This window comes from Garra rufa, chromosome 9 (assembly GCF_049309525.1).
Source record: "Garra rufa chromosome 9, GarRuf1.0, whole genome shotgun sequence".
NCBI lineage: Eukaryota > Metazoa > Chordata > Actinopteri > Cypriniformes > Cyprinidae > Garra > Garra rufa.
The window spans coordinates 27,781,297-27,793,954 of NC_133369.1; the positions used below are offsets into that span (position 1 = coordinate 27,781,297).

A 12,658-nucleotide genomic window follows, 5' to 3' on the forward strand; every position below is an offset into this window, starting at 1 on the left:
CAAACACTGTTAAAACCATGATTAGCTCATATTGTGAAACTGGACACACCTACAAACTGAGCCTGAATCCTAACACTGCCTCTAGTTCCTGTTTTGCATTGTACAGTAATTGTAAAAAAGTAAAATGTAAATATATTTTAATTAAAACATTTAACTAATGTTTATCTTTTAGGCAATTGTTCAGTTAATATTTTCTCCCAGTTTTCAAGGTAAAGAAGGTTGCTCAACTTCATAGGCGTAACTTCTGAAATGACGTTTCCATGCCAGAAAAAAAGGGATTGTGCAAGAGCAGATGTGAGAAGCTCTTCTTGAAAGATTAATAGTTTTAGAACTGTAAATCAGCTTATAGACTCAGATGACATCATGACAGGGATCGACAGACAAAAAATAAATAAATAAATAAATAATAATAATAATAATAATATTACTACAGTGCTGATATTATGCAGGTAAACACATTTTTTTAAAATATTTTTTAATATAACATATATTTGACAAATTAATTGATTTATAGTAGTTTTGCCAATGGAAGTTTTTTTTGGAGGACTCTGAACAGGATGAAATGCTCTTGTTTGTGTTATCAACTGCAAAGAGTGATCAGTCAAATGGTATTTATGACTAATTGAACAAAGCCAGTTAAACAAAGACAGCCGTTGAAGTTGAAGTTGAATCATGTGGTTTAGTGAATAACATCTAAAATTTCGCTGGGGTAAAGACTAACTATAAACTGCCCTGTGTAAACAACAGTTTATAGTGCTTAATCAGGTTATGGCTTATTTAAACTATGTATGAGAGAGAGAGAGAGAGAAAGAAAGAAGAGAGAGAGAGAGAGAGAGAGAGAGAGAGAGAGAGAGAGAGAGAGAGAGAGAGAGAGAGAGAGAGAGAAACAACCCTCTCTGTGCAACAGTGCCCTCTAGTATTTAAATAACTGTATTGCCAGATTTAAGTCCAAAACCAAAATTCTTGCAGGGTATAAATAGCTTATAAACGCCAGCATGGTATTTTTATTGAAACATGTTCTTGCTGAGGTATTATAGTCAAACACCACATCAACATGTGAAGTAGAATTATTTACAGGTTTCATAAAAAAAAAAAATACTGAGCTTTCTTTTTTCAGATAAATGCTGATCTTTGATTCTTTCTATTTGTAAAAAAATCCTGAAAACTTTTTACTGAACTGTTTTAAATATTGATAATAAATGTTTCTTAAACAGCAAATCAGAACTGAACTTTAAATCAAATAAATGTAGGCTTGGTGTTCAAAAACTTTTGACTGGTAGTACAGGTAATTTGTTTATCAATTTTAAGAATTGAATCACACTTTGAGCAGTTGTGTAAAAATGGAAATATAAATGAACATAATGGGAACTGAAAACATTTTCTATTTTGAAATTATGTTTAGCACCAATGGTGGGCTATGTGCTTTTACGCTTTTACAATTTACACACGTTTATGAATTCAGTTCGTTTAACACATGCTCTCTGTGTAGCACAATGTAAATTTATGTGCAGACTTTGATGAAAAAGACTGTAATAAGTACATTGTATTCATTTTATGAATTTAATAATTAAGTTTAATAATTAGGACTAAAATCATACAGAGACAAATTGAATTCATACTGATGAATTAATGATAACACTTTACAATAAGGTGTCATTTGTTAACATTAGTTAATGTATTAAATAACATTAACGAACAATGAGCAATACATTTATTACATTATTTAGTCATCTTTGTTAATGTTAGTTAATAAAAATGCAGCTGCTTATTGTTTGTTCATAGTTCACAGTGCATTAACTAATGTTAACAAACACAGCTTATGATTTTAATAATGCAGTGCTAAAATTAACCTAAACAAAGATTCATAAATGCTGTAGAAGTATTGGTCATTTTTGTTCATGTTAACTAATGTAGTTGACTAAAGTTAACCAATGAACCCTATTGTAAAGAGTTACCAAATTAACACTGATAAGCATCACATTTTAAAGTATAACAAGTATTTTTAAATGAAATGGACTAATGAGATTTGTTTTATCACTGTTCCTTGTAAGTTGTCCTTGTGTTCAAACAGGAATGCACCAGGTGTAGTTTCAAGAAGCTTCCTGTAAAACAATTCAGATATTATTTGAAAAATAGTTTAACACCTGTAACATGATTCTTTCCTGAAGCATCAGTTCAGATGTCTCTGATATTTAAGTCATTTTGTATCTTTCCAAGTTTCGACATGTAACTTGTGCTGGTTTCCTGCTTCTCCTTTGTACTTACCGTATCTTCCTCTGCAATGTTCCTCCTTAGACGGTCCCAGAAATGCACTCTGTCACCTTTATCCTCTGGCCAGTCCAGATATGTACGTGATCTCACCAGTTTGGCCAAACTATGGAACGTAATGATAAAAGTATTTACACAATTTATAAAATAAAATGGGAAGTATTTCTATGATACTTCCTAAACTCATCTGTAAATATGCTGCAGTTTCACAGTTAATGCACATCTTAAAGTGTTAGTTCACCCAAAAATGAAAATTAGCCCATTATTTACTCACCCTCAAGCCATCCTAGGTGTATATGACTTCCTTCTTTTAGATGAATCCAATCAGAGTTAAATAAAAAAATGTCCTGGCTCTTTCAAGCTATAACAGCAATGGGCAGGTTCAACAGGTCAAAACAAGTCCAATAAAGTGCATCCATCCATAATAAAAAGTGCCTCACATGGCTCCGGGAGGCGTAGTGAAATTGATGCATTTTTGTGAGAAAAATTTCCATATTTAAAATGTAATAATCACTCACTAGCTTGCACTCACTGTTGTACACAGAAGCTGCTCCAGGCGGATGACGTCGGACATATGCGTTGTGCATGCGTTCTTGGCATATTTCAAAATCCTTCTACATTTTTCTTTACAAATCGTCCTTCTGTACTTCTAATTCATGACCATTGTTTTGTTTTGTGTTGTTCTCTCCACTGCGTGTGTGCGTTTGTCACTTCTGAGCAGCGCATGCACGTCCTACGTCATCCGCCCGGAACGGCTTACGTGTACAACAGTTTGCGCAAGCTCGAGAAAGTGATTATAAATATTTTATATATGCATAATTTTCTTACAAGAATGCATCGATTTGCTACAGGAGATCTTTATTCATGCCCCGGAGCTGTGTGAGGCATGTTTTATTATGGATGGATCCACTTTATTGGACTAGTTTTGGACTGTTGAATAGAAACACCCACCCATAGACCATTAAAAAGCTGGGAAGAGCCAGAATAATTTTTAAAATAACTCTGATTGAATTCGTCTGAAAGAAGAAAGTCATATACACATAGGAATCTATGAAGGTGAGTAAATAATGGGCTAATTTTCATTTTTCAAAAATGACAATTCTGTCATTAATTACTCACCTTCATGTCGTTCCAAACCTGTAAGACCTTCGTTTATCTTTGGAACACAAATTAAGATATTTTTTAGGAAATCCAAGAGCTTTTTTTCCCTCCATAGAGGGAGGAAATGACATCAAAAATATCTTAATTTTTTAATTTAATTTAATTTAATTTAATTTAATTTAATTTAATTTAATTTAATTTAATTTAATTTAATTTAATTTTAATTTTAATTTAACAACAGAATTTTCATTTTTGGGTGAACTACCCCTTTTGGGGAGGTGGGGGGAATCCTAATTACCGATGGAAAGCAGAAAGCTCAAAAGGAGAGATGTGTTCAAGGAAGATGAGGATGAGACGATGTTTCTGATCTTCCAGCTGCCGGTGTGTGGCCACTCGCATCTCCAAACTGCACCAGTCACTACGCAGATACCGGCGACTGATCAAACAAACAGTGCACTGACTGCTGTAGATACTCTCTGTGATGTTGTCCATGATATCTTTACCCACCTAAAAAATGTTTCGCAAGAAATTCTTCTTTAGTGAGAAACATGTCAATGGATAACATAACTAACAATACACAACCTGGTTTTATGACAAAAACGTACCTCTGAACTTTTTTGCATGACGCAAAATGCATACCGCCATGTACGTTATATGACATTTTCTATGTGAAATGTCCACTGGGTGACGCTACAAGAGTGTAAACCTACTTACCCGACAGTATTAAAGGGTTATGAAACCCCAGACTACTTTTTCTGAGATTTTAACATAAGTGTTTGTGTTGCAAAATCATAGAAAGCAACGTTGACATCTGCTTTTTTGCGCTATTTTCATCTTCCAGGTTTAAAATCTACATTGTGCTGATGTCATCATTTGTGATGCGTCGATGGACAATAGTACATCGATGACGTGTCAGTGTCTCATAAATATTCATGACGCTGCATGTTCTTATCCTATGAGAAGTCAAATCGCTTAATTATTCACAACAGCGTGTGTTGATTTGCTGTGGCAGGTGCTTCAGACTATGAGATTGCATACATTAACTGAGAGGAACGTTGGTGCGTTCACACCGGACGCGACTTGCGCGAATGAATCACGCTATTCGGGCGTAGTTGGACGCTTGAACATTTGAGTTTACTCGCGTCATTCGCGCGGTGAAATTCGCGTCATTCGCGCGTGACATTTTCTTCACAACAGACGCGAATTCGCTCATGGGAGGGGCTTCTGCCACTCGTCAGCGGGAAAGTAGTTGTAAAATAGGTGAATGAGCTCAATGTGCCAGCTTTAGCTTGCTTGTAGTCTCAATATGTATGTAGGTCAAATTGAGTAAAGAGCGTTTTTTAAAACTAACCAGATTGTCCGACCTCTTCACTCACTTTCTTCCAAACAAGATCCTTTTTTTTCCGTTTCTATAAAAGTGTATGGAACAGCTCCGAGTAACCACAGACAGCAACGGTGATTTTGTCCTCCATTGTTGTTTCAGATTTCTGCCTCCGTCACTACTAGAGCAAGCTCCTGATTGGTTAACGCGGCGCAAATTTTCGCCAAAGTTCAGATTTTTGAACTTGCGAGTTTCGCGCGATTCGCGCGAATGGTGCGGCAAACGCTTGAAACGCTCAATACGCGCCGCTTTATTTGCGCGTTTCGCGCCGCCTCATTCGTGCATTTCGCGCCGCAGGATGGCTATTCGCATCTTTGCATTGATTTAACATGTAAATCACTCGCGCTTGCCGCTTCATTCGCGTCCGGTGTGAACGCACCATGAGAGTTCGGCATGTGATTCATTGACAAAGTAAATGTAAGCGGTTTTTCTTTGATGCAATCCATCAAAAGGCTTATATAAACACAGCAAAATAAGCCTTAACAGTTATTAGAGGTTCAACAGCGTATTCATATGTATGTTTTCGATGCATAGTGCAAATGGCTGTGCATTTGTGTTTTAAACTCGATGATAGCGAAATGAAACTGTCTAAACCATAGACTGTAAAAAAAAAAAGATGGACGAAGAGTCTCCGCTTCATTCCATATAGAAAAGTGAAGCCAATACATCTCAATATGGCCGCTGCCATCTTTAGAGAAATTACGTCATTTGAAGCCAGATGTTGCACAGTAGAGACTCATTTATCAAAATCCCGCCCAAACTCCCGAAGACCCAATCGCACGATCACAATCATGACACCACACCCCGTTTTTATAGCATTAAATAACTACCTAAAAGCAAACTTATTAGAAAAGCTAACACCTGAACATGAATCAGCATTATGAGAACTGTCTCGCATGATGGAAACCATCTTTGGAAAAAAATTATTTGAAGTGTATGTTGTTTTTGGTATTTAAATTCAGAAGATCAAATACACTCTTAAAAACAAACGTCCTTTAGTGGCATCGATGGTTCCATGAAGAACTTTGAACATCTATGGAACCTTTCAAATGCAGAAAAGGTCCTTTGTAGTTGAAAAAGGTTCTTTAGGTGTTTAAAATGTTCTTTTAAGAACTGTTCACTGAAAGGTTCTTTGGGGAACCAAAAATGGTTCTTCTACAGCAGTGGTCCCCAACCATCCTGGAGGCCCCCCAACAGTGCACATTTTGCATCTCTACATTGTCTGACAAATGAGCTTATAATCTGAATCAGGTGTGTTTGATTAAGGATACATGGAAAACATGCAGTGTTGGGGGGCCTCCAGGAACATGGTTGGGAACCACTGTTCTACAGCATCACTGCAAAACCTTTAGGAACCTTTATTTATAAGAGTGTAGAACTTCATTTTTATAAAACTCACCTCAAAGTCTCTGTTGTGCAGACATAGCCTAAGTCTTGGATTCCCTTGTTCCTCCAGTCGAGGAGCCATCTCCCCCAGGACCCAGGCCTCATCTCGGCTACAGAAAGACACAAAAGCATCATACTGCATTTCCTCTATCTCCCCATCAGCCACTTCAACTTGTCTCCTCCTCCTGTGCCACTGTCTACCAAACCTCCTCTCCACCCATCCTCTCAGGCGGAAGAAGAGGACCACGGAAGGCCAGCGAGCAAAGCGATATCCAACAGCTGCTGACAGAAGAAGACAAATGCAGCCAGCTGTGGCTACATAGCAAATGTACTGCGCGTCAGTCTGACAGAGCTTTTCCATGGTCTCCAAGAAGTTGAGTATCTGATAGTGCCAGACACATTTCTGCTTCTGCAAGAAGATAACCTGCACTTTTTCCGTGCTCTCTGCCCAGTCAAGAATCCAGCCGTTTCCACAACTGCATTGGAAATCCACTCTGTCAAGAACAAACGTTGTTAGTGCTGGAAGAACTTCAAACACACCATCAATCAAGACCAGAGGACTGTTGCTGTAGAGACGCAGCAGCTGCAGAGACGTCAGGTCTTTAAACATACTCTCGGTCAGGAAACTCAGATGGCAGTTTACCAGCACTAGAGTCTGGAGTTTTGTTAAGTTCCAGAAGAGACTACCAGTTTCTGTATAGTTCGAAAAGCTCAGGTTGCTGAGCTTGAGACGCTTGAGATGGTGCAGAGTACTGATTTTAGTATTACTGAGAGGCGCTCGTTCAGCTCCTCCTGAGATTTCAAAAGATTCCAGGTTTGGGAAATAAGGTGCCATGAAGTTATTCTTGCATATAAAAAGGTTACAAATAACTTTAAGCTCTTGAACTGCTTTAAGAACGGAGTTATTACAGTCCACAAAATCCAGTCTGTCTCCATTTAACTCCAGAACAAACGTTCCCTCAGGCTGTGATGTTTGTTCCAGGTTAAAAGTAGTTCCATAATGTGCATCAACACTAAGTCGTTGTATTTTTGGTGGAAATACATTAAAAATCCTATTTAGATGCAGTTCATAAATATACTCCAGTCTACCCAGTGACAGTTCACGAAGCTCCCGCTGGTCATGAAATGTTCCATCCTCAATAGTCTCAATGGTGTTGTTATCAATAAGAAGGACCTCCAAAGCCACAAGGGATTTGAAATTCTTCACAGTAAGCTGCGAGATCTTGTTTGAGTTGAGTTTGAGAACTTTTAGGTGACGCAAACCACGAAATGCATGCAGCTGTAGGGTTTTTATGGTGTTGTAGCTGAGAAAGAGTTGCTCGAGAAGAGGCATACAAGCAAACTGATCTCTGTCAATTTCTGAAATTGAGTTTCCGGTGAGGTCCAGCAAGTTCAAGGACCAGATAGTCCCATTTGCAGCAGCACAGAACGAAGCTTCTCTCAACATCATATAGGTCATTTGCACTGATTGCATACCTACGTTTCCTGTCCAGAAACTAAGGTCCAAGTGTTCTACTTCTGATCTACTGATGAATAACTGTATCAAAGTTGTCCCACACTCTTTTAAGTCTTCTGGAGCCAATCTGTCTGTTGAAGTAAAAATGAGGCTGAGGGATTTAACATGAAGGTTGGTGACGAGATGACACAAATCTTTGAAGTTTGTTGAATATTTTTTTATTACAGTTCCTGTCAAGCTCAACTCATTGACTTTTCCAACCCCGGACTTCCAAATACTATCCAGCGACTCTCCTTTAAACTCTAGAACAAGGCTGGAGAGGTTCTGAAACACAACTAGAGAGTTAGCTTGAATGCTTTCAATACTGTTCCCTATTAGATATAGGTTTTGAATCCCAGACAGGACAGTAACAGGCCAAGTCTTAGATCCACCTGGACATCCTTTGGTCTCAATCGTTGAAATCCCGCTGTGTGTCACACTCAGGTTCTTCAGGTGGGACATTCCATCCGAAAGATAACAGAAAATATCACTAAGGTCCTGTGTACAAGTTCCTGTAATCTCCAGACTGATTACGCTAACCAACGGATCAAATATACTGGTGGATACATTGACTAACTTCAGACCTCTCAGCGTTAACTTCTCCAAATTAGTCAGACCAGAAAATGCGAGACTTTCCAGTGTTACAGACCTACAGATTGCATCGTTGAAAAGCACAGACAAATACTTCAGATTGGGGAGTCCTGAAAATGCACCAAACTGAACTGTCTCCAGTTGTTTCCCATCTATTTGAAGGACTTCCAATGAAGGTAGGTGTGAAAAGGCATCAGCAGGAATGCTTAAAAATTCGCCGGAGACACAAAGGGATCTAACTTGAAAGCCTACCTCTGACAGATCAGTGCGCAGGTCTGTAATATTGCAGTCTGCGTATGGACCCAGTCCTGGATAATGGTAGCAGTACGGAGTCTTGGGCATGTCTCTGAGGAGATGCTCCTCTGTGGTTATGCAGCGTTTGCTTATAATAGTAAAAACGCCACTGCAGATACTTAAACCCAGTGTGAATCTCCACCAGAAGCACGAGCAGTTAGAGTCATACACACCCATTGTCGAGGTACTCTAGACAAATCTATTCCTATCATCGCATTTAACTTACACTGCACTTGTTCTGCACTTGCGTCTGACTACTGTGTCACTCACTTCCTCTTTTGCTGTGAAAACAGTTTTTTTTTAGTAAACACTTATTTCAAGCCCTACCTCTTTGCTGTGAGATTATTCTCTCACTGCACAACCAATTTGTCTCAATGATTCCTAAATGGGATTTAAAAAAAAAACTTTTACAACAAACTGACTGAAGGAAAATAGGTAAAATACAGATTGATCTCACTCTATATATTCAATAAGGATATGTGCGATTTTGATTATGAAATTAATTCCTTCAGAATTAATATTTACAAAATATGTACATATAAATAAATACTGGATTTTTTTTTAACTCAAATTCTGGGTTCAGCCTGTTGGGTCATTTTTTAATGTTATTTTTTATATTTTTACCCAGATGCTGGGTTCAGTTTTTTTGCACTCTAAAAAATGTTTTTTTTTTTTTAATTTTGTTTTTTTTTTAACCCAAACGCTGGGTTCATCCTGTTGGGTCATTTTATTGGGTTATTTTTTTTTTAACCCAAATGCTGGGTTCATCCTGTTGGGTCATTTTATTGGGTTATTTTTTAATATTTTTAATCCAAATGCTGGGTTGTTGGGTCATTTGTAATATTTATTACCCAGGTGCTGGGTAGTTTTTTTTTAAATTATTATTATTTTAACCCAAATGGTTGGTTCAGCTTGTTGGGTCATTTTTTAATATTTTTAACCCAAAGCTGGGTTTAGCTTGTTGGGCCATTTGCAATATTTATTACCCAGGTGCTGGGTAGTTTTTTGTTGTTGTTTTTTTTAACCCAAATGCTGGGTTCAGCTTGTTGGGTCATTTTATTGGGTTATTTGGGTTTAGCTTGTTGGGTCATTTTATTGGGTTATTTTTTAATATTTTTTAACCCAAATGCTGGGTTCAGCTTGTTGGGTCATTTTATTGGGTTATTTTTTAATATTTTTTAACCCAAATGCTGGGTTCAGCTTGTTGGGTCATTTTATTGGGTTATTTTTTAATATTTTTTAACCCAAATGCTGGGTTCAGCTTGTTGGGTCATTTTATTGGGTTATTTTTTAATATTTTTTAACCCAAATGCTGGGTTCAGCTTGTTGGGTCATTTTATTGGGTTATTTTTTAATATTTTTTAACCCAAATGCTGGGTTCATCTTGTTGGGTCATTTTATTGGGTTATTTTTTAATATTTTTTTAACCCAAATGCTGGGTTCAGCTTGTTGGGTCATTTTATTGGGTTATTTTTAATATTTTTTTAACCCAAATGCTGGGTTCAGCTTGTTGGGTCATTTTATTGGGTTATTTTTTAATATTTTTTAACCCAAATGCTGGGTTCATCTTGTTGGGTCATTTTATTGGGTTATTTTTAATATTTTTTTAACCCAAATGCTGGGTTCATCTTGTTGGGTCATTTTATTGGGTTATTTTTAATATTTTTTTAACCCAAATGCTGGGTTTAGCTTGTTGGGTCATTTTATTGGGTTATTTTTTTATTATTTATTACCCAGGTGCTGGGTCTTTTTTTTTTTTTTTTTTCTTTTTTTTTTACCCAAATGCTGGGTTCAGCTTGTTGGGTCATTTTATTGGGTTATTTTTTATTATTTATTACCCAGGTGCTGGGTAGTTTTTCCAGACCATAAAAATGCTGTTTTCTTCCCAGATTTCCATTGGCTGCTCTTACTCTCCTGTCACCTCCTAAAACCTTTACTGAAAGTTTTTGAAGAACAAATTTTAGAGTGCATTTTTATTATTTAAAATGACAGCTCTTCAATAGATTGACTGACCCAGCACTATGTCAAAAACAACCCAGCAAATGGGTTAATGTATAAAACCCAACAAGCTGGGTCAAAATAACTCAGCATGTGTTCTGTCCAATATTTACCCTAGGTTGCCAAATAACCCAGAAATGGTTGTTTTTAGAGTGTGCTATTAAAAAACAAGGATACTTTTTTGCACTGATTTGTTTAAGTATGCTCTTCACAAGTTTCTTTATTACATTAAATGACTTTGACATGTGAATCCTGTTTAATAAAGTTCTGACATTGCTGCATGCGCACACAAAAAAGCAACAACAAGTAAAACACTTCACAGCTCATTTGAGACATTCATACATTCAGGTCAAGTTCAAATATAGTACAGCATAGGAGGAACTGAGAAAACCTTTTCTTTCTACTCAGGAACTACAAGCGATGTTGTGATGGAGAGATAAGGTAGTTTAAACATCTGTGAACTGCATTGCAGTTACAGATTCAGGCCTTTTAGAAGTTTTCCTAAAATGCACATATCTTAGAGCAAATAAGTAAAGAAACACATCATGCATAACCATATGCATCAGTTTATTCAGCATGAACTATATCAACTTCCATAACCACAGCCATCTGAACTTCATCAATTAAAAAAAAAAAAGCAAATTACTTTATTACATTTATCAGTGTTGCACTTTTTGTTACAATTTAGTGGACTGTGAAAAACGAATACATGCTGCGTTTAAGTACTGTAGTTAAGTGAATAATAAGTGTACAATACTTGTGTTTTTGCAGATGACTGTGTAACCCAGCACAGAGTCAGTAAGCAGTTTTGCCTGACAATGTATAATTCGACACAAGTGCAAAAAACAGGATTCAGATAAAAAAAAAATGACACACCTTAAAATTACAAACCTTCACTCACCTTACTGCATTTAATACAACTAGGACGGTCAACAGTTTCTTTAAGGATTTTCTTATATTTTTAAAAGTCACTTTTTCAATGATTACACAGGTCCAAACAATGTTAATTACTAACAATATTCTCCATAAAATGTTATAAATACTAGTGAAATTCTCAAACAAACCAAAACATTGGGTCAGGAGTCCTAACCCTAAAGACAAACAAAATAATTTAAAGAATTAAAAAAGCAGAGCACAGCCAAAATAAGAAACAATAACAAAACTCCAACAATCTATTTAATATCTGTACACAGTGTATAAGCTAAGGATCATTATGCGACTACTTTAAAAGAGAGACAAAATTAGAATATCACAAATGACTGTACCAGTCTGTAACTCTCACACTCAACAACATTCTTCTTGATGAATATTCTCGCACAAACATTATATTTGTGTGAGATGTGCCAGGTCTTAAAAATAAACCTGATGTGCCTCAACAGTAGATCAGTTCCAAGAAAACTCCAGCAGTTCTTGACATTGTTCCCTCTGTCAGCATGTATCCCTGGAGCCAGATTTATGAATATCTTCTTAACAAAACAAAAGTAAGAACGTTCTGAAGATAAATAAGTTTAAGTAAAATAATTGTAAAAATTAAATTCTAAAAACACGTTTATTCGCTTTAAGAATTAAATAACACATTTGACTTGTAATTGTATACTAATTTTTTTATATAATTCTTTATTATTATTATTATTATTATTTTAAATAGCAGGCACCTTATGTCATCTCTAAGAAAGTTTTCTGTCCCTTTCTTCATTGATAACCCACAGTATTTCTATCTGGAACAAACATTAGACAAAACTACAAGTATGCTACATCATAATAATAAGTAAAATATGGTAGTAATTATATGCATTGTATATTATTATAACGTTGTAACACTTATATTTTAATATCAAAACTGTCCAATTTATACATTATTCATCTGTGAAGTCTTAAGGTCTAAGAGATTTTTCGAATGATTTAAATATATTTTTTAAAAATGTTAATTCTTAGTCAACTTTTTAAGAAGAAAAAACAGCAAACAAAAAAAAAATTGTTCACCAAAAAAGTCAAATTCTGTCATTAATTACTTCCCAATGTCATTGCACCTTTGTTCATTTTCAGAGCACAAATGAAGATATTTTTGATGAAATGTAAGAGCTTTCTGAGCCTGCATAGACAGCAACACAACCGTTAAAACGGGTTTTAGCCCAGAAAGTTAG

The 12,658-nt window shown here is 36.2% G+C and overlaps 1 protein-coding gene across 1 annotated transcript in view; it reads right to left on the reverse strand.

Moving 5' to 3' along the window:
• LOC141343201 (uncharacterized) overlaps nucleotides 1–12,658 on the reverse strand; it is a 37,297-nt gene that overhangs the window by 10,953 nt on the left and 13,686 nt on the right. The window contains 3 exon segments of the mRNA XM_073847803.1: nucleotides 2,266–2,374; nucleotides 3,668–3,876; nucleotides 6,150–8,705. Coding sequence (XP_073703904.1) covers nucleotides 2,266–2,374; nucleotides 3,668–3,876; nucleotides 6,150–8,705 — 2,874 coding nt within the window.